General features: G+C 40.3%; 2 protein-coding genes across 3 annotated transcripts; both read right to left on the bottom strand.

The window, feature by feature from the left end:
* Positions 1–2320: 2320 nt before the first annotated feature.
* Positions 2321–7150, bottom strand: glo1 (glyoxalase 1). The gene is made up of 6 exons (XM_015056232.1): positions 7082–7150; positions 4700–4782; positions 4354–4494; positions 3109–3176; positions 2849–2938; positions 2321–2718 (listed from the first exon to the last, which is right to left on the bottom strand). Exons 1-6 carry the CDS (start codon positions 7148–7150, stop codon positions 2627–2629), a joined length of 543 nt encoding a protein of 180 aa, XP_014911718.1. The 3' UTR covers positions 2321–2626.
* A 684-nt stretch (positions 7151–7834) lies between these two features.
* On the bottom strand, positions 7835–20412 carry eprs1 (glutamyl-prolyl-tRNA synthetase 1). 2 transcript variants are annotated; one of them, XM_015056223.1, is made up of 23 exons: positions 20268–20412; positions 19343–19479; positions 19049–19256; positions 18854–18966; positions 18650–18767; positions 17587–17772; positions 17315–17500; positions 16820–17059; positions 15799–16032; positions 14553–14768; positions 14218–14477; positions 12819–12870; positions 12527–12736; positions 12282–12354; positions 11527–11606; positions 11303–11404; positions 11062–11217; positions 10280–10477; positions 9898–10071; positions 9550–9710; positions 9300–9378; positions 8774–8838; positions 7835–8673 (listed from the first exon to the last, which is right to left on the bottom strand). In XM_015056223.1, exons 1-23 carry the CDS (start codon positions 20292–20294, stop codon positions 8523–8525), a joined length of 3426 nt encoding a protein of 1141 aa, XP_014911709.1. In that variant the 5' UTR covers positions 20295–20412; the 3' UTR covers positions 7835–8522. The 2 variants fall into 2 exon arrangements, with proteins under 2 accessions (XP_014911709.1, XP_014911710.1); XM_015056224.1 differs by lacking the exon at positions 16820–17059 and having other exon boundaries at positions 20268–20411.
* Between the last annotated feature and the right edge of the window lie 1298 nt (positions 20413–21710).

Here is a 21710-nt window from a genome sequence, read left to right as displayed (position 1 = left end):
TGAAAACAATGAGAAACGTTCTCAGCATACATTCACCTCACAAGACTCCACTGCTGAAGAAAAGGACACTTAGCTTGTTTGAAGTGTGTATACCATTGAAAAAATGGTTCATCATCCAAAGAACACCACACCATGCCGCATATGGTTCTGCAGAGAAATTTATCTCTTAAGATGAGACGTGTGCTGATGTCCAAGCAGGACAACAGTCCCAAAAACACAACCAAGGAAACTCTTCACTGGTTTCAGAGAACAAAAGTAAAACTGCGCTAGAAACCTATGGAAAGAATTGAAGATCAGAGTGGATTTACCAAATAGTAATTTTGAAAATTCTAACTGACCTGAAACAGGAAACATTCAGCGTGATGCCTCTTTTAACACAAAGTATGTAAATATCAGAACTATTTATTTTTCCAGAGACGCATCAGAGATTTATCTGACAACTCACTTTTACTTTCAGTTGATCTCGAAGCCTGTCCTGAATGCTGTGATATTGAAATCCCTTGCATGAATGACATAGAACCACGTGAAGAACATCACAGCTCCCTGCTGGGCCCCCTGCAGTTTGCTTACAGGATGTGAGCGGATTTATTTCCTACGGTAGTTCAAGTTGTTGTAGGAGATGTTGGTCAGAAAAGGTCAACAGTGCTCACCTTCCCTCCATGTGGGATGTATACACATCCAGGACGAAGAAAAATGCGGCTAACGTCACGGCAGATCCCACAGATCCAGGGCGCAGTCTGTTTAAACGTTTACCTCCAGGCAGGCACTGCAGAGCGGTTCTGCCCTCAGGGGTTCTCTGATAATCAACAGATAGCAGTCAGTTCTCAATTTCCATGCAGTTTTGCTCCAACTTCGCCAATAAAGCTAACCTGGTTTAGCTATATAGTTCTTTTGAGAGAACATTGACATAAAGTAGGATCAGAATATCACTTTTGTAACAAGGTGAGCAATTATACTCACTTCATCAGTGGAAGTGCCGTACTTCCAGTTTTTGTTTGCTTGACTTAACGATGTCAAGAGCTGCATAATCTTGCAGTTCCAAACCCACTCAGTAAACTAGCCTGCAGCTGAGTTAGCAGTGCTGAGTCACTTTAGCTCAGAATGCTGAGCTGTGAACTGCTGACTAGAACAACTATGGCTCATGTGAACGCCAACAGTTTTAATTTTAACTAGCTAGTGATGCTGCTGACAAGTTGAAAGATCTCGTGAGACAAGATGTCCCAAGAAAAGGAAACTGGGCCTGATCCATGTTCCATGTTGATACAATAATTGGTAGTCAGGTAATCAGGGTTCCTTCTGCAAAATGTTCTTAACATTACAAACATATCCAAAGCTCTTAAACCATTTGGGAACTGTAGATACTGCAGATATTTCTACAGGCTTTAAATAGAAAACCTGCAACAATCAGTTTAAAAGGACGGATGGGTAAAAGTTTGGCTGATCAGTTTACTGAGCCACAACGTGGTTAAGAGCACCCTCTAGTGGCAAAGAGGTGACCTGTTCCATCTTGACTGAAATCTCAGATCACTTTTTAACTAAATCCTGAAAGAATAAGTACCACACAAATGTTTGGATTATTTCTTGTAAAAGACATTAAATGTATTTTATGCTTTTTTTTTTTTAAATCTGTTACAATTAAAAGACTAATAGACAGGTCCAGTCAGTTGGCCCGGTCTCCAAGTAGTTCAAACTAGCTAAACTAAGAAAACCCAAACCCATTTACTTCCCCTGAAAGGTTTCACATATTAATCAGCTACGGAGAAAGATACCGTTTTTGAGCAAAACCCTTCGTTTTTAAAAGAATTACCTTAAAATGAAGATTAAACCATGTGACATCTGGAACTGTGGGAAGAATCAAGTTTGCTCTACTTCAGTAGAAACTGGAAAACACCAGTGGTTTCATCAAAAAGAAAAGTTCATCTTCTGAGGTTTGTACTGATATCTAGTGAAGTAGCTGTAATATTTTAATCTTCAAAGCTCAGAATGTGCAAAATTAGCATCAATTTCTAAACTTTTCTCAGCTTTGTGTGCGGTCTGTGGGGGTCTTGCTGACCCTGTGCTGTTTTTAACAAGTTTTTTTTTGTGAATGTGGTTTTGAGAACTGAAGTCATTTACATTACCCATCTATACTTTTTTTCTTAGTTATGAATGCCCTTGAGTATGAGCTACAAGTTGTTTCTCAACATGGTGAAGCTCAACAAAGTCATTTAGTTCAACCAAAGACTAGAACACGCGCGCGCACACACACACACACACACACACACACACACACACACACACATTACTTCTAAATATCAGAAATAATTGTAGAAATCCGTGGTTTAAGCTGTGGCTTTCAAATTTATTTCACAGTAGATCAACTGTTTCAGCATCAGACATGATGATGACAAACAAAAGCGACAACTATACAAAGTAGAAAACTATATGTTGCAGTAAGTCGTGTGTCTGCATGTCATGTGTCCATTATTAGCCCAGGCCATGCTGGGTTACCCTTATTCTTATTGGCAGAGAGCAAATGTTCCCACTCGCTCACAGCTCTTCCATGTTGTTGCTTAATGGCGTTGTGCTCTCCTAGTGAAGCCACAGCAGGCCCTATGCAATGCAGCAGGAGGGATGCGGTTGGGCTCTAGGAGGTGATGGACACCATGTTGTTGGGACTCAAGATCTCAATCCAGTATCCGTCAGGGTCCTGGATGAAGGCCAAGCCTTTCATTTTACCTGAGGGAGAAACATGGGGAGCGGGGAGATGACTTCAAAAATCTGTACTTCAAAAAATTAATGAAACCTTTAAATATTTACTGTAGGTCTATGAAGACTGCAGATTATTTTTTCTCCCAACCCATCTTACCATCATCTGGCTTCTTGACAAATGTTACTCCTTGCTCCTCAAACATCTTACAAGCTGCATAAACATCAGGAACTGCGATACCAATGTGTCCTATAAGCAGTTCAAAGAGAGACCATTCATTTCTAATGCACAGTGAAGTTAGAAATATATGCAAATCTTAGCTAACAACTAATAGAAACATAGCTGACTTAATAAAAGGGAACTGGCAGGAGTGCGGATGTTTAATACTACTTATTGTAAAAAACAGGAAACAAATTTACCAAATCCACGTGGGTCAGAGTTCCCATTGTGATAAGTCTGGCTGTCATCAGACTCTGAACCCCAGTTACTGAGAGACAAGAGAGAAGCGGACAAGTCCATGAGGGGAGACAGAGAATACACTGCAAGTAAACAAAGTACCAAGTATCTCTGCTCTAGTTTCTAGTACAAATATATTGGTACATATGAAATAAGACTAAATTAACTAATAATTTATGTTTCAACAAGATAACATGGGAAAAATGTTTTGCTATAAGTGAATTTATCTGCCAATGGAACTAGGACTTTTAAGGAATGTTAAGGAATTATAACTTAAAACAAGCTCCTATATTTTGCTGAAAATGTTCTTAAATTAGTTATGTCTTATTTCAAAAGGACTAAGATATGTTTGCACTAGAAAGTAGATCAAAAATACTTTGTAAAATTTTGTAAGAATTGGGAAATGGAAAATATAATACCTGGTTCTCAGCAGGTTTTTTTTGTTTGTTTTTTTGTTTTAATTTGCATAAACAAATTTACAAACATGTGGTTGTGAAACTGATGTAATGTGCCTCCACAAAGGTCTGGAAAATTAGTAATTTCCCTTTTGTGGTGCCATGAGAGACAGCTGACTGACAGACCTAGGTCATTATAGTTAACTAAAACTAACGAAAACTGAAATTGAGAAACATTTTTGTTAACTGAAATGAATAAAAACTGTACATGAGGGGTAAAAAGTATAATTAACTGGAACTATCTTGCACATTTATAAAAACTAACTAAAACATACTTAGATTATAGATATAATATTCTTAGTTTCTGTGTTTAGCTGTCGGCAATTTATGGCTCTCCATTCACATTAATCCACAAAATGTCGACAGCAAAAGTTGGGAGAAAACACCAGAGTCAGTTGGTTGGTCAAAAATGATGTTTTCTTTTGAGTTTTCATTACCCAATCAAATATACAAAATCACAATATGACACTTAAACCTTTTTGAAATCTGCACCTAAAAACTGGCTGAAGTATGAAAAAAAAAAAACAACTAAAACTACTGAATTAGACAAACAAAAAGTCACATTGAAATTAAACTAAACCATAATGAAAAACCCAAAACCATTATAACCCTGTACAGTTAAGAATAGTTGCCTCATTGGTGCCAACTTAATAATCATTGGCCAGATAAATACAGTACAATAAGAGTCAGATATTAGATGGCAGTGAAGCAGGCGCTGCTGACAGGCATCACCTGCACAGCGTCCTTCCTTACTGTGTCAGCTCGATGGTGGCTCTCCTTGAAAAAGTCCAGGCTGTCCTTTCCTTCACGTTGGCAGGAATCTCCTTCTTATCCTCATAGCCCAGGAAGAAGAGCGTGAAACGCATGGAGGGAAAGTCAAACTTCTGCAGTAGCCTGCAACATATGGAACACCAGAGGGAAACTTTTTACAAAGCGTCATGTCTGGTAGTCACAGTTCATAAAGCAAAAACTGTACAAAAAAAACACAACTAAGCTTTTAGAAACGTTCAGTGAGGACCATCGGTTTTCTCTTTGCAAGATTGTTTTTTTATTCTTTTCTGTAACATTCAAATTCAGCAGCTTACAAACTCAAACTCACGTCATGCCTAGGATCCTGGTGTAGAAATCCAGGGATTTAGCTGGATCCTTCACCCTCAACATGGTTTGCTGCATCATAAAGTCCTGAACACAGACACAAAACACAACTTTACTAATAGAAATACATCACTACAAGAACAACTACGAACAGCAATAAAGTGCACTTTTTGCTTTTAAAGTGACAAAATGCGAGACAAGAATAAAAATTAGAGATGTTGATCTTTCAGCCTCTACTGACACGATTCAGAAACAATTTTTAATTCAAACGGTCTGGAGATTCTGTTTAAGTTATGTGACTGACAAAAGGAATAGACAGGGTAAACAAATAAAACATTTATTTTAAAAATTCTCTAAGGCTCCATACTGTATCAAAGTCCATCAGTTTATATTTATAAAGTTTGTGCATAAAATTCTGCGACTTAAATTACCTGGATTAGGTTAGTTTAGCTGCCTGGCTTTGTCTTAAATAAAAAAATAAAATAAAATTTTTGAGCATTTTGAGTCAATTCAGAATTCCCAGGATTGGGAATTGTGATTCTTTATAGAATAGATTTTTTTCTGCACCTCTAATAAAAATATAAAAAAACATTTTTTTACAATATTAAATGGTTTTTAAGATCTGGAGATCTGAAGTTTATATGTTGCTTTTTCAGGCACTGACTGCCTTCAGGGTAACAATTTGTGTCCAAGTTCCGGTTTGGATGGTGGCAAGTGGTCAAGTGAATAAAGCCACTCTATCAACAGATAACACCACACTTTATAATTGAGTTGCAGTCACTTCCATGCAGCTGCTCAGTTGGAAAGCATAGCAAGTTCCTCATGAATGCTGCTTGTGTTGCAGATCAAAGTCCTCTGGATAAATGAGCACGCTTCAGCAATGAGCCAAACTTAAACCCAGAAATGGTCATAAATGTACCAAAGCTAATAAAATTAAATATAATCTCATTATTCATGTACAAGTCTGCCTGTGTTGAACACAAGAAGCTGCCTTCTTCTTTTCGCCCTGAAAACCTCTGCTGTCCACGTCTGTGTTTTACAGATGGGTGTTATCTCTGCAGCTAGCCACGTTCTCCTCTTTCCTGCTCCCTTCCTTCTCTACTATCAACAGTTCATGGTGGGAAAAAAAAAAACTCAGTGAAGCTATGGATAACTGTACAATGCTTTGGCAACCATTTAGCTTCTCTACATTTTCTCATGTTGCAAGTAAAAATCTTTACTTACTTTATTTATTTTCAGACCAAACACAAAGGTTAAAAGGATTTTCCTTTTTCCCCTTTGCAAATGTGACTTTAATTTGTTTTCAGCCTCTCGGTTATAAAGCAATGTTCCAATGTTTGAAAATTTCACTTGTTTGAATGGTCCAGTCAAAGTACAGATCTAAATTCAATCAGGGATGTTTGGCAAGTCTTTAGAAATGTCATTCACAGATTAGATCAATGAAATAATAAAAGCTACATGAACAAAGTTGGTGGAGATACATCCCAAAATACTTACCCATCACACTTTTCAGATTTTTCTTTGCAAAACTATTTCAAAATGTTGCCCTCTCCTTCATAATTATGTACCACTGTGTGTGAACCAATCGTATAAAATGCCAACAAAATAAACTCACGTTTGTGGCTGCAATGCGACAAAATGAAATACTTTTAAAAGGCAAAATAACTATTTACAACTGCATTTTATTCAGACAGGTCAAAGAGAGCTACGCTAAAGGGTAAGTTTCATTTTGAAAATAAGTGACATCTCAAAATTGTACAACTGCTAGTGTTTCTACTCATTGGTTCAGAAGATATTTTAAATATGCAATACCACTTCCAAGGATTTAAAGTGGAAGGGTAAATAAACTGCAGCCTCCATGCCAGTGATTCAGCGAGTACAGACTTGTTTTTGTGCAGACTCAAGTCCACTCTCGTCTATTTCATGTCTGCTCTCTTCAGCAGGACACTTTACTTACTAAAACAAGTCTAGACGTACATTTTGTCGTTGCGCTGGTCAGGCAACTCTCTCGCGCTGCGTTTCTCCCCTGACGCGCACGCGCTCACAGATGTCAAGTCTTCCAAAAAGTTGCAGTTTCACCACCCGAAAATTCAGCTACAAGTTAGCCTACAGCAGCCTCTGCTAAGAACTTTAATATTTAGAAATGTGATTATTTGCAGCAAATATTGGAAGCTTTGCCAATCACGGTCAAGTAAACCACATTCAATTTCATCTTCGAGAATTACCCGCCTTATAAAGTCATAAAGATAATCAGTCCGATAATGGGAGCAGCGCGAACAGCAGATTAACCTGCCAGGAAGTGTTCGGCCTGTTGGGTTTGGTCGTCGGTCTGTCAAGTACTGTTACTGGCTTATTCGAATGCACACCGGGCCAGCCAGCTGCTTACCTTAGTTAAAGGGTCTCCATCTTTACAAGCTGCGGCCGCTACCTCGTCTGACAAGCCGGTGTCGCCCATCTTTACAACCAAGACCTCAGTGCAGCCTTATGGGACTGACAGCGACAGGCAAATGAGAGCTATCCAACTGGAAGTTTGTACGAGAATAACTTCCGGTATAGGCTTTTTAAAATAAAAGACGCAGTAACCATGCTAATTTTTAAATGTCGAATTACACTTTCCTTCTAAAATATTTTATATATATACATAACTGAATTTAAAAATGGTTGTAAAATATGCGGAAAAATTATATAAAAAAACATTGCCCTTTAATATTGACTTAAAGACATTGATTGATAGATACAGCATTCTTAATCAGGGTGGAGTATTTGCCATGTATAGCCAGACTATTTGTTTTCATATTGTCTAAAACTGAAGGTAGGCTAATGCAAACAAAGCATTCAAACTGCACTTTTACATATCCAATAAGTCATAGAGAAGTTACTTAAGTGCACACCTGGTAACTTTGTTTTTGTGTAGCCCGGGTAATAAGCCATACAGTATTGTCCACATCAAAAGCCATCTCTGCCACTCAATACATAGCACAAATATTGTACATTTATTTAGATGTATTTTTCAAGATTCAGGACTCTTTTGTTTTCCCAAACCTTAGATTATCATAATCAGTTGTTCAATCTGTTTTGGTTTTCTAATACAATCATAGGTCCCATTAAGATGAACCCCAACTCAAACAGCACAGGCCAGTTTGCAGTGGAAATTGGTTTATTGTACTGACTGCAAAGATATTTTGTGGGATAAAAGTGGTAGGGAGCGACATCATTGACTTTGCACTATATTGGTATTTCACCATAGTTACACATTCTGTAGGCTTCAGAAGATCACAATGAGCCAACACGATGGAACTGGATAAACAGCAAAGCTGACACACCTGTGAGAATTACACACCCACCCCAAGTCTTAATACTCGCCAAGTTCCTGAGACAGTTCATCTGTGAGTGAGAGTTGGCAGGCTTTTCCTCTGATAGAAGTGGAGAGTAAAATTTCATTGCTACTTGCCATTTTTAGTGTTTTTCAGATTTCGAAAACCCCAAACCAAATAGACAGAGAAGTTATGACCAAAACTATGACATTGATTACAGTTTTATTCAAGAAAATACCTCAGAGAGAGCAACCATTCTGCCTGTTAGAAAGCCTGGGCTGTGCCCAGGACTGCCATTGTTTTAAAGGATTATAACCAAATTCTAAGAGTAAACAATTCCTGGACCCCTAATTTCCCTTCGATCATCTCACAACATGTAAAAAATAAAATAAAATAAACATACATATTTTAAATTTGAAACGCACAAGTCAGCCTCCTCACATAGGTTAGACGTGTTAAAGAATGTGGGGCAGCCCTTTTTCTAGCAGGAAGCCATTTTGAAAGAGCAGATGTTTAGTAGCTGCGTCCGAACAAAGTGTAGAACTGTGCAGGCTCCTTGCCGCTGACGCACATCTGACCTGGCTGAAGGGTTTTAATGGGAGAGAAGGGGATGCACAGGCTTTTAGCTCCCATTGACGGAGCTCCGGGCTCCAGGTCCTGGTCCCTGTTGAAAAAATAAATCACAATAATCAGTAAATGATCCAGCAGAAATCAACTAAAGTTCTTGTTATAAACACAGAATGTTTTAAATATGTCGGCCGTACTTGGCAGTGGTCTTCTTGATCCAGTCCTCACATTCAATTCCTCCACAGAAAGGAATCTGAACAATCTATGGAAAAAAACACAGATGTCACACACTAAGAAAAGAGACGTTTTTATTAGGTGTATGAAAATATCTGGTTTTAACTGTAAATAACGTTTTCCAAATCAGGGCATTCAATCAAGCATTAGATCACACTTTATCACAAAACTGCAGAGTCTGAATATCAAGAGGTTTACACAGAAATCAAGCACTTTCCGAAGCTTTAAAACGCCTAATGGAAATTCATGCATTTTCAAGGGATTTTAAAATGCTTGATTTTGTAACCTGAAAGGCTAGGGGGGAGGAAAGAAAAAAAGGAGTGGATAAATGGAAAGACAAATGGGAGGATGGATGGTGAATGGAAGAGCCAATGAATGGATAGACAGGAAGTAATATGTGGCAATGCACTTCTTAGAAAAAGCCTAAGTAGAACCCATTTAGTCCATGAGAGCTAAAGCAGAACCTGTGGTACGATCAGAGGGACTCACCTTGCCCTGGTCCAACTCTTTCTGGAACGCCTCCATCGTGTCTACAGCCACCATGTGGGACTTCAGGTCGTCTGAAGCTCTGACGGTCACATTAAAGACATTTTTATGAATATTGATCATCTTCTACTGTTGAAATATTTTACTCCTAGCAGGCAGTTATTCATTCTTTGAGCCCAGACTAACACAACAACACTGTGCCATCATGTTCAGGTGAAAGCTGGACGACGGTCATCCACACCGTGCTGCTTACTTCTTAAACAGGTTGTTCTGGATGTCCTCCAACATGCCCAGCAGTCTTTTCTCCACCTCAGCCTCTGGGATCGTCACCTTGGCGCCCGTGTCTCTCCTCACTGCGACACACTGCTTCTGCTGCATGTCTTTGGGCCCCACTTCCAGACGGATGGGGACTCCCTACATGAAACAAACAGGAAAAAATAAAAAAATAAACACCAGCGGAACGTAATTAGAAGTGGCTGACCTTGTAAAATATTCAACGACTTGATCCTTTACACTTTCCAGACTGAATACTTGATTTTATGTTTTCTTTCTTTTTTTTTAACCACCTTCAAGTTAAAATCTACACAGAAGGAAGGAAGACCTTTAGCTCCCAGTGGTTGAACTTCCATCCTGGAGAGTAGTTGTCTCGCGTGTCGCTCTTCACTCTGACGCCGGCGTCCAGCAGCCTGCTCAGGTATTTGGAGCACTGGGCCAACAGGGCCTCCTTGTCCTGCTCCGGCAGGGACGCAGTGATCCCACATGGAATGATGACAACCTGAAAACAGGAGAACATTTAGCATATTTTATTTTAGGAGTCTACAAAAAGTTGATGTCTCGAGTGCATTTTGTGTCTATGCGAGCAAAGGGGTGCGCTGATGGCAGTTTTCAGGTCGATTCAGATTTTTTTTGTTTGTTCTGATTTGTTTGAACAGTTGGTAAATATGTAGATGTCTTGAGTGCATTTTGTATCCGTGTGAGCGCACCTGCAAGCAGGCCACCCTGGGTGGAAGGACGAGTCCCATGTTGTCCCCGTGAACCATGGTGAGCACGCCGATGGTCCTGGTTGTGATGCCCCAGGAGTTCTGGAAGGCCAGCTGCTTCTCGCCCGGCTTCTTGGGGTCCTCAAAAGCAATCTCAAACATCTTGGAGAAGTTCTGACCCAGATGGTGGGATGTAGCACCCTGTGGAGATTAGAAAAATATTGATAAATACGATTCGCCGTGGGGAGTTGAAACGGTTTCCAGAATGCATAAATACGCTGTAGGACAGGAATGAGCCGTTTTTCTGGGAAATGCATTACCCACTCCTGATATTCCCCACTGTGTCCCTGTCAGCAGTCTATTTCCATCGTTATTTATTTCCCAGAGACATTCCCCAAGGCAACTGAGGGAATAAACAGCTTAAAATGTTGTCCTTATTCTCCTTGTTTCTGTCCTTCCCATCACCCAAAATGTGTCGTATTTATCAATATGATCTTATCCTGGGGTTTCGCAAAGCTTATTCAGCTGCCATAAAACTAAGAAAGTCATGTATTTGTAATCTGACGTTTCCTGGGAAATGTGTCATTTTATATTTGTATGAATAATTTTATATTTTAATTCTTAATGAGATGGCATGAAAAGGTCAGACAGACACCCTGGTGTGTTACCTGATGTTTGACTACATTTTTATTCTGTATTTCATGAATTTGGAGTTTTCTCTGTAATGTAAAGAGCGGTTTTGAAAGGTAGAAATCAAATAAGTGTATTATTAATATTATCACTACCTGAATGGCTCGGTGGCTGGCGGAGATGAACGCCTCCACTGTGGTGGTGTAATCTCCTCCAGCAAACTTCTCCTTCTCGGTCTTCCTCCCCTTCACCACTGGGATGGCCATCAGCTCTTCATACACCCTGGCATACAGATCCAGGATCTGCAAAACCTACACATGGACAACCAAAGACAAAACAAACAATCAACCAATCTCTACAGGATGGAGTGGTTAAGGAGGTGTGAAGATGTGGTACCTCCTCGGCTGCCTCCTCCTTTGTTGCAAACGCCGTGTGTCCCTCTTGCCACAGGAACTCTCGTGTCCTGAGGAAGGGCTGCGGGTGTTTGAACTCCCACCTCTGAAATTATGAGACACAATGGAGAGTTAAAAAAAAAAAAAAGCAAAGATCTATGCACTAATCAACTTGTACTTCTTATGTGAAGAAAGGTAATGCGAGGAGGGTGAATTTTATTTACTAACCACAACGTTACACCACTGGTTGAGTTTGATTGGCAGATCCCTGTGGGACTGGACCCATTTAGCGTAGGCAGGATACATCACTGATATGAAACAAAGGGAACATGGATCCAGTATCAACACATTAAAAACATGGAACTTTTTCAGAATCAGAAAGTTGTAGATATTTGCAAAATCAGAAAATAACTAATTAAAGGGGCATTATTATGTGTTTTCCAGGCACATACTGTCATTTTATAGCACAGTAAAATAAAAATGCTCCTCAGCTGCAAAACCTATACATGGACAACCAAAGTCCACGTAAAAGCAACACTCCAGGTAGGTTTTTGAATGGAAATGACAGATGTAAAGCACAAAAAAGTCAATTTCACATAAATCTGCCCCTTTAAGGATAAACTTATTTTTCAAACACTTGAATAACTGGTGGAAAAATATAACACACAATATATGACAGGACATAATTTAGAATGTTTGTGTGAAATGAACAAAAATAAAACATTTAGAAACGCCACTCGATTCTAGTTTGTATCTTATTACCAAGATTCATTGGCTCCATCTATTGAAATGTTGATCTATAGTTCAACATAATGCAATGCCTTTTCCAGTTCATCTCTCTGGCTTATATTTGTGTTTATATTCTTCACTTTCTTTCCGTTTTTACTTAAGTTGCATCTGTAATTCTGAATTTATTTAATTTAGAATAAGAAATGTAAATGTAAAAATCCGGAACAAGTCAAACAGAAGGTGGATGGACAGACCTGTCTCACTGGTGGGTCTGACAGCGATGGGCTCAGCCAGCTCGGTTTTTCCTGAACGGGTTACCCAGGCAACCTGACAACAACAAACCACAGTGATTACAGGCACATCAAGCATCATAACTGCTTTAAAGGGGCAATACAACAATCCTAATCCACGCTATATTAACCAATCATCTTCACAGAGTCCGTTTCAAGTAAGAATACTGGTTGTACTTCTGATCCGTTCCCTCGGTGTGCTGACTTACCTCGGGAGCGAAATCTGCAATGTGAGACTTTTCCTTCTCTAAGGCAGCTTGGGAGACAAACATGGGGAAGTAGCAGTTCTCTACGCCCAACTTCTTAATTTCCCTGTCAAAGAAGTCTTTAATTGCCTCCCAGATGGAGTAGGCCCACGGCCGCAGCACGTAGCAGCCGCTCACGTCGTAATACTCGATCATCTCCGCCTTGGTGATGACCTGAAAGGGCAACCAAAAAATATATATATTTTGGACTTTTATTCAAGCAGATTGAAAGTAATGTGGAGTGAGAATGACTCACCTGAGAGTACCAATCTGCAAGGTTCTCCTCTTTCTTGGCTTCCAGACCCAACCTGAGAGGGGAAAAAAAAGCTTTAAAAAAATTATACACAGTTCCTTCTGTCGATTATTTCATTTTTAAGGAATAGTTTATTTGTTAGATTAAAGGCTGTGATTATCAGGTTAAACACACACACACACACACACACTTTTACATGTGCATTAGATTAAGCAACCCCATGATGCACTTTTCAGTCCAGAAAACGATGCCACTCAAAGCAAGTTAGTCATCCGTAGCAAACTGACAAAATAAAACCAGTCTGTCAATTTTTAGTAGTTTTTGAGGAACAAATTGTTTTTTTTGCTTGTCACATCTTAAAACTTTTTTTTTATCCTAAAACCTTTACCACCCTCCACCATACTCTCTTGTTCATTAGATTTTATGCTAGGTTTCTTGAAAATATTTTTAAAGAATTTTTTAGATCACAAAAACTGCAAAGTTCTGTAGGAACTGAATTATTAGCATAGCATGGTAACACCAATTTAAAAATATTGCCTCTGTAATAATTTTGTCTTTAAATAATAGTGAAACCCACTGTGAAACAGAGTATTCTCTCACACAGTGTGACCTTGCCTCTGCTTGTAATATAAATAATGACAACTCATGATAAGAAAACTGGAGCTTTGGGTGCTGTTGACCATCGTAGTTCTTTAGGAGAAATTGGATCCGGCTGCAGGTTGGAACTTAAAAAAAGAAGGGAAATCAAAATCTGATTGGTGCGTCTGCACTGAGACAATCCAGAATTAGTAGCGCAGGAAGACAACAAAAGCCTGTAATCTGGAGGCTGACAGCAGACAGCAAGCAAGGACGATGCAGGTTTGGACTGAAACTGTTCTGACTCACCACCGACAGAAAATCCCTCCAGAGTGGCTGACTCACATCGGCGTGCACTTTTCTCAACAGATCCGTCTTGTGTCATCGTTTCCACACTGCTCTACAGCAGTGCTCTAAACCCGTCAGAGTCCATTCATACCAACACCACGCTCAGGACCGACAAAGTGACTCAGCATTCAGGCTTTTTATTGGCCGAGACCTTCCAACTTCACCACCACATAATTACAGACAGCCAGAAGAACAAGCAGCTTTGAACTAGCAGTGTGTGCCGACACGTCTGCCGCACATCCATCTCCCTAAACCACAATGATTTCTGTTGAAAACAGCACCAGTAGATATGAGAAGTAAAAAGAACATTTTGTTCCTCGTTTTCCTAAAAAGTAATATATTTAAACCAGAATGTAGCTAAACTCAGACCAAAGCTCTCCAGTGTGAAGTTCAGGTCTATCTCGAACGCGTTTTGAAAGCTGAAACAGAAGACGGCTGCTACAGCTTCGCCTTCCTCCAGTCGTGGCTGGCCTCTCACCGTGTCTGCTTCTTGGGGCCTTGGCCCTCTCCTCCACCCGCTCCGCCTCCTGACGACTCCTTTCCTTGACCTCCCTTGTCTCCTTTTCCCTTCTTCCCTCCTCCTCCCTGTTTCTCCGACTTGTTCTCCCTCTCCTTGCGGTTCTTGTCCTCTCCTCCAGTGGCTCCAGCAGCAGCCACCGGTTTGTAGTCCTCTCCGGTCAGAGACTTGTACTTTCCCTTCAGGTCCAGCAGAGTCTTCACGGCTTCATCCACCTGCTCCTAAAACGTGGCAGCAGCGTTACATTTTCTCATTTATTTTAATTTGACTGTGAAAATAACAGGTGGCTGTCTTACCTTAGAAGCCTTCTCAGCCTTCAGTTTCCTCACCAGCTCCCCCTGCTGGGCCACCAGTGCGTAGAGTTCCTGAGCCTGCGGTGGCGTGCTGGACTGGGCACCAGTCTGAGCCGGGCCGGCTGGGGCCTGTAGGCCCGGCTTGTACTCCTGTCCAGTCTGCTGCTTGTACTCTGCCTTCAGAGCCAGCAGCTGCTTCACAGCAGCGTCCACCTGGTCCTGACGAAACATCACAGGCTTACCAGGCTGTCCAAACTTCTTGCAACTTGGGTCAAAGTCGACTCAACATTTCTCGAGGGCCAAAAAAATTAAAGACTACATTTACAAGAAACTTTCATTTGAATCTTTGTCCTGAAATATTTAAACAAATAAAATATTTTCTTTGGAAGAAATTAATATGTAAATGATTGTAGATCCAAAAGTTAAACATTTTTTTGTGCAGTTTGGGATTAGTCTGTTCTCACGAAAAATCCCCCACATGATTCAGGTCCCTCTTTATTTTTATATAGTACTAAAAGATGAATACTTTGTGTTGTTTCTAATGTTTCTATGACAGGATTTTAATTTTGTGGGTCGCAGTTTTCGCCTGACTGGAAAATCGTTTCAATCTGCATCTACCAGATGTACTAAAAAAATTTAATAAATGGTTCATATTCTGTTAAAAGAAAAAAAGGCACCTACTAAGTACCTTTTGTTATCCAATTAATTGGATAATCCAAAAAAAACGCAGATTATCCCTTCACTGTATTGATGTTAAGTCAAGCAGAAAGGCCTGAGATTTTAAATGTTTTTTTAGCTACAGATGAATCCGTTGCTACAAATGATTAAGCATACACCAATGAAATGCTGCTATTGTATTTTATGCGATATAATTTTTATTTTATTTGTATCTTTTAATGCATTTCTAATATTCTGATAGACGTGAGAATTCTGCAGAATATCTCAGGGGTTTTTTTATCCAATTAATTGATTAATGGTCTTAATTAAGCATTAGTTGCAGCCCTAGACTCAGATAAAATAAGGCAAAAAAAAAAATAAAAAAAAAACTAAACATGCTGCAACTTTATATATGTGTTTCTCAACATTTTTAAAAGCATGCATCGTTTTCCTTCCCTTCTAGTTCCTCATCACTTCATCTTGGTCATTGCTTATCAAATAAAATCTTCACTGATTTAAGTTTGTGGATCCGACGTCAAAAAATGTAAAACAGTTCAAGCATTACTGTCGATTAAAGGAGGGTGAATCTTACTTTGGGGGCTTTTTCAGTCTTCAGCTTCCTGACCAGCTCTCCTTGTTCAGCTACCTTCCCATAGACGCCGGTGGCGGCGGCGGGAGAGGGGCTGGTGCTGTTCTGGGTCAGGGCAGCGGTCTTCTGGGCGGGGCTGGGGGCGGGACCTGCTCCTGGCTTGTAGTCCTGCCCTGTGGCCTGTTTGTACTCTTCTTTCAGGGCGAGCAGCTGCTTCACCGCTGCATCAATCTTGTCCTGCAGCAACGCCAACGAGCAAACTTCAGTTCCACATATTTCTCCGTCTCAAACTGAGTGCCTGGTTCAGGGACATTATTTGGAAACTGATCCTTCATGAGTTATTATCCATTACAATTGAGTTTCTGCAACCAATTCATATCAAATATTGTGATAAGGTACTTTATCAACAGGCATACATATGCACTGGAAGTAATTTACATATGTCGTCCAGCTAACTGGTGATAAATTTGCACTTAGATGCAAAAAGCTAGCTAGAAAGGCCATATCAGCTAGTTAGTGGCAGCTTTAACTGCCTCGAGTCACAGAACGCACTGAAGATGTTCGCACAGGACTCAAACCATCACCTGACAGCAAAGTCCTCCGAGAAAAAACTACTTACATGAGAATCTAAGATTAAATAGTCCTGTCACAACTAAAGTTAGGATCTGTCATTACCGTATTTAAGACCAACTTACATTTCCTTAATGACTTTAAGACACTTTAAGGATGCACCGACTCCCTGTGTTAAACATTTGTATCCATTGGAGCTGGGATTTTAAGATGAAGCAAAAACCTGAACATACTAAAAACAAAGCCGCTTCTCATGAGAAACTGTAATGATAGACATTTATTTTCTCATCCCATCTGAAAAGTTATAGGATCAACTTTTGACAGCATGAACACATGGATTGTTGATTCTGCCTGTAAAAAAGTTATGTTTGTTTTTGTTCCTATGGAAACGTCTCTTAAGCATGCTTTATCCATGTTATTTTGATACAGAATTCAGTACTGTCTCTCTGAATACCTTGGAGGCTTTTTCAGACTTCAGTTTCCTCACAACTTCCCCCTGAAGTGCGACACGCTCATACAGGCCAGTAGAAGAAGAGGAGGATGAAGAGGGGGAAGAAGAAGAGGAGGAGGAAGTCACAGTGGTGGTGGCAGAGGAAGTGGGTGCGCCTATCCCTGGTTTGTAATCCTGACCAGTGATCGCTTTGAACTCCGCCTTGAGAGCCAGGAGCTGCTTCACTGCAGCATCAATCTGGTCCTGGTACCATCAGTAAAGGGATTTAGAGTTATGGCTGTTCATGACTCAACTTCACTCTCATGCAAACGCGACAGAGAGATGAACGGAAGCAGAAGCAATGAGGAATGAGCAGAAAAAGATGAAACCGGTGACTGGACGGCTGAACATGCAACGAGGAAAACGTAGGACAAATCCGTCTGGATGGAATAAATGATCGGTGGTGGGAGCGGTGACCGACAGACAGATGATCGTGGATTAATAATTAACATTTCGTACCTTCGGTGCTTTCTCTGCTTTCAGTTTCCTCACCAGCTCCCCCTGTTGGGAAACACGGGTGTACGGACAGGCGGTGGCCTCTGATGCCGGCGCCGCTGGGGCAGATGCAGCGGGTGTGGCTGGAGCGGAGGTGGGCGGAGCCATGCCTGGCTTGTAGTCTACACCTGTCTGCTGTTTAAACTGAGCCTGCAACAGAGTTGGTTAAAAAGTTGAGATGTAGCCATTTTATCTGACTCCATCACTTCCAGTTCTTTCAGGGAAAGCAGGAATACCTTCAGAGAGAGGAGCTGCTGGACGGCCTTATCGACTTCCTCCTTGGAGGCTTTGGCAGCCTTTAGGTTGCGGACAGCTTCACCTTGAGCTACGACGCTTGAGAAAAGGTCAGTTGCTGAGGCTGAGGCGGAGGTCGGAGAAGGAGCAGAGACGGAGCTGGAAGGAGCTTTGGAAACCTTAGCAGGCTAAGAAACCAAGACAGAAAACAGGAAATTAATTCACCATACTTTTTTCAGAGAAATTATGAGGTTCTGTTTTTTGTATTTGTCCAAATTGGTCAGATGACATGTTTAAAAAAAAAAAAAAAAACCCTAGCAGAGAAATTAGATTTTTCTGAATTCAAGAAGCCTGATGAATGAATGAATTTAAAAAAAAAATCAGTTTTCTGATTTCAGAGCTTCTGAGTGTCGCCAGTGGCATGAAGTGGAAGTGGGGCTACGTTTTCATCACTGACCGATATGAACAACAATACACAACACTTGTTTGTACACGCCATTTTATCTATATTTATTCATGTACGTCTTTCTGCTTCACTTCTTACTCATTTTAAAATAATATTTCCATTGCTGTTGCACATCTGTTTTTCTGCAGATGTGCAGAAAAACAAAAAGTGAGAAGTCTAATTTTTTTAAATGTTTAATACACATGTACATGTTCAATATGCCTATTTCTAAGTATTTCTTGGTAGAATCTTGTACAGTATACCATAACTGTTGTTACAGTAATCTTGTTCTTTTTTTTATTTTTTTATTTCTTTAGACACTAAGAATTTTTTCTGTGAATTTTTAGGAGACGTTACAGCTGAATTTCCTCTTTGCGGGACAATAAAGGCTGTTTGTTCTTTTCTATTCTACAGTTTCATTTCACAACCTTCACCCAGAGTGACATCAAAGACATGTGAATGACATCTGTAAGCTTCAGCCTTTCCTGCTTATCCAGCCTTGCAAGAACTGGTTGGTCCAGCTTAAAGTTCCTGCTAGTGCCTGGCGATGTTTTTTTCTTCCCTACACATCACGCAGAGTTTAAATGAAAACCTGAAGATTCTTCTCCTAAAACACTCACTGTGTTGCTGGAGGCCTGGCTCTTGCTTTTGTCCTTTGACCCGGCCGTCGGCATCTCCTTGGTGTGTCCATCAGGGATGTAGAAGAGAACACAGGGACTCTCCTTGCAGCTGTTGGGACTTTAAACAGAAACACAGTCATCTCCCCAAAAGAAGAGCAGGATGTCGTAGCAGTGTGGCAAAGCGACTCGGTAACGATCCTTCACCTGATTGGCTCGTACGGCTGATCGCAGATGTAGAAGCCCCGCCTCTGGAGCTGGATGATGTCTCCTTTCTTCAGGCTCTTCAGACACGGATCTCCCAGCATCTTCTCCTCCAGCTGAGAGAGAGAGAGGCAGTCAAGAAGAGGAACTTGCAGAAACGTAAACAGAAACGGGGAACTCCATACAGTGCACACCCACCTTGCTGTTTTTGTTGATGTACTCTTTGAAGTCGTCGTCTTTGGTGATGACGGCTTTAGTGATGAGAGGCTGGTAGTTGACGCAGATGACGGGCAGCAGAGGGGCGCTGCTCGTTTCAGCCAGCCAGGTGATCTTAGTTGTCTTCTTGTAGTCCTTGTTGTCCAGGTCCAGGCGAGCCTCAATGGACGCCACTTTACTGTCCGGCGCTCTGAGTGACGGAAGAGGTGATGAGGACAAGGACACACAGCTTTCGTGTACGGATACGCGGGGTTAATGTGAACCAGCCGGACGTACTTGTTGATCTTCGTGATGATGAGGTTGCCCCAGTTGATGAAAGTGACTGTCTCTCCTTCTGTCAAAGTCTCGGCGTCGGCTCCTTCAATCAGAACGCGAGGTCCGTACCAAACTTCCTTCAAGCCGACCTCTTCGTTCTGTAGGAGGGTTAATATTGAGCTCGGTGAGGTTTGCTGTAAGTCAGTGAACGCTTTAAATAGTCAAGTACTGAACTGAAACTAAGTGGCTAAACGTCCTGTCCAAAAAGGTTAAAAAAAAAAACCCCTAAAAACTACAAATTAGGACTGGGCGATATGGACATAGGATTTTATCAGAGTATTTTGTGATACTGATAAATATGATTATAGAAACTATCTATTGCTTATTTTTTTAGGTAACTGCATGGTGCAGCAAGTACTGATCATGAAAAGTAGTTCCTTTTGAAATGCCACAAAGTGTGACTTATGTCACTCAACTGTACAAAGTAATTACATTTAATCATATTTTCAAATTCACTGATATTTGTTTATGCTCCCAATATATAGTAAAAATAAATAGTAAAAAAATACTGTCAGCTTTGTTTTTTGTTTTAGTTATTAATTAAAGTTTATTGACAACAATAAATCAAAATTCGTTTTATGACGAGACATTTTTCGCAATAATTATAAATGCCTTATACGACTACACATATCAAATAATATTCAAATCTGAATGCAGGTAAATAGGTGGCCACCCATTGCAGTTTTCTGACCGATCAATAATCTTTAAAAAACCAGACCAGCCAGTTCCAACCGATGCAGATTTTTTTGTATGTGTGAAATGTTGCCATATTTTACAACAACATTGCTAAGCAAGACTTTTGCTGATGTAGATAAGATTGGTTTTCATGTATATATTGGTCGATTGCTCATCCCCCAGGAAGATTAAGGACAATAAACCAACTAACCTTGGGATGCTTGGCCACCTCCTTCATCTCCTCCGTTGCCTCTGGGACTGAAACCGGAACCACATAGGAGCTGGACAGAGCTGTGAACCTGGGAGCTACAGGGTCAATAACCTGACATGGCAACACAGAGAAGAGATCCACGGGTCAGTGAGAGCCACATGAACATACTGACATTAAAAAATATCTGACAAACAAAAAGGGCAAAGAAGCAAATAGTGATTTGTAAAATAAACCCAAAGAAAGCCTGCCAAGCTCAGAAAGAAACATATGCAGAGTGTGAGCAACAAAACAGAAAAATAAAGAAAAACTGATTTCATGAGTGGATCATGTTCACCTAAGGGTGAGCTCAAATTTTCCAATTTAGCCAGCTTGTTTACACAAACAGCCAACAATCTAGCTGTAACAATGTGTCAGACACACCACGCGACAAAGAAGCTGAAGCGATCTTAATGAAAAAGACGCTAAAGAAGCAGAATCAGAGTATCACAACTGATTCTTCAACTCTGGTGTTTAAGATTTGACCTACCGAGACCAATTTTAGCCAGTTTCGGCTATTATAGTTTAAGTAATCTTTTATTCAAACTTTTAAGTAAAGAAAACATCATTTAAAGTTGAAAAGTTAATTGCCCTTAGAATCTTGTATTAGCAATTATTAGCAATTAGCACAGTTAGTAATTAGATCTGTTAGCAAATGGCGCAGTTAGCATTTCTAAACCCTTCACTCCATTCAGCCTCCTTTGTAACTCCTGAAGGCTCACTCTCTGTTGTCAAAACAAAGATGGCTATCTCGAAATCTTCAGTCAGTAACAACTTCCACACTGAAGAGGTTCATTGTCAATATAATTTAGGACCATTAGGCTGTAGTGTTTTTTCTCCCCACAGGTCAGGGTCAATCAAAGCAGAAAAATCAATCAAAGACGCCGGCTGTTTTCAGAAAGGACAAACTTCAAACAGGCCATTAAATGAATGTTTCCTCTACATTATCCAACAAAATCATTTAAAAAGTTCTAACTATTTTTTTGCCATTTTCTGTCATAATAAAAAGCTAAAGTATTTCATATCTCAACATTGTTCGTACCTTCATTTCCTTGTAATTTTAATAAATAGCTCAAATATGAGTAATCAGGATCTTAGAATGTAGTAAAATGTGCTTTGCTGCATGATAAATATGTCAAAGGTTGTTTCCAAACATCTGAGAACAAAGGGTGAAAGATGAACAATGGATGGGGAGAACGACAAAGGGATGAATGGGTTGGGAGGCCATTTAGTTTAACTGAGACAAACAATAAACCTGTAAATACTGTTACTATTAATCTCTAGGAGGAGCTCATAACATGGATCTATCGTTTTGCTTGTCGATGCTCCTAAGCGTTGGTTTGGCTGGTGAACGACTGCAGCGCATGACAGAAGCAGGGTGGGTCAGAATGAGGAAGAGGAGGAGGA

The sequence above is a fragment of the Poecilia latipinna genome, unplaced genomic scaffold (assembly GCF_001443285.1).
Source record: "Poecilia latipinna isolate Pla-1442-1.1 unplaced genomic scaffold, P_latipinna-1.0 Scaffold1366, whole genome shotgun sequence".
Taxonomy (NCBI): Eukaryota; Metazoa; Chordata; class Actinopteri; order Cyprinodontiformes; family Poeciliidae; genus Poecilia; species Poecilia latipinna.
Note: the sequence above shows the minus strand (reverse complement) of the source record. Positions and strands in the feature narration are given on the sequence as shown.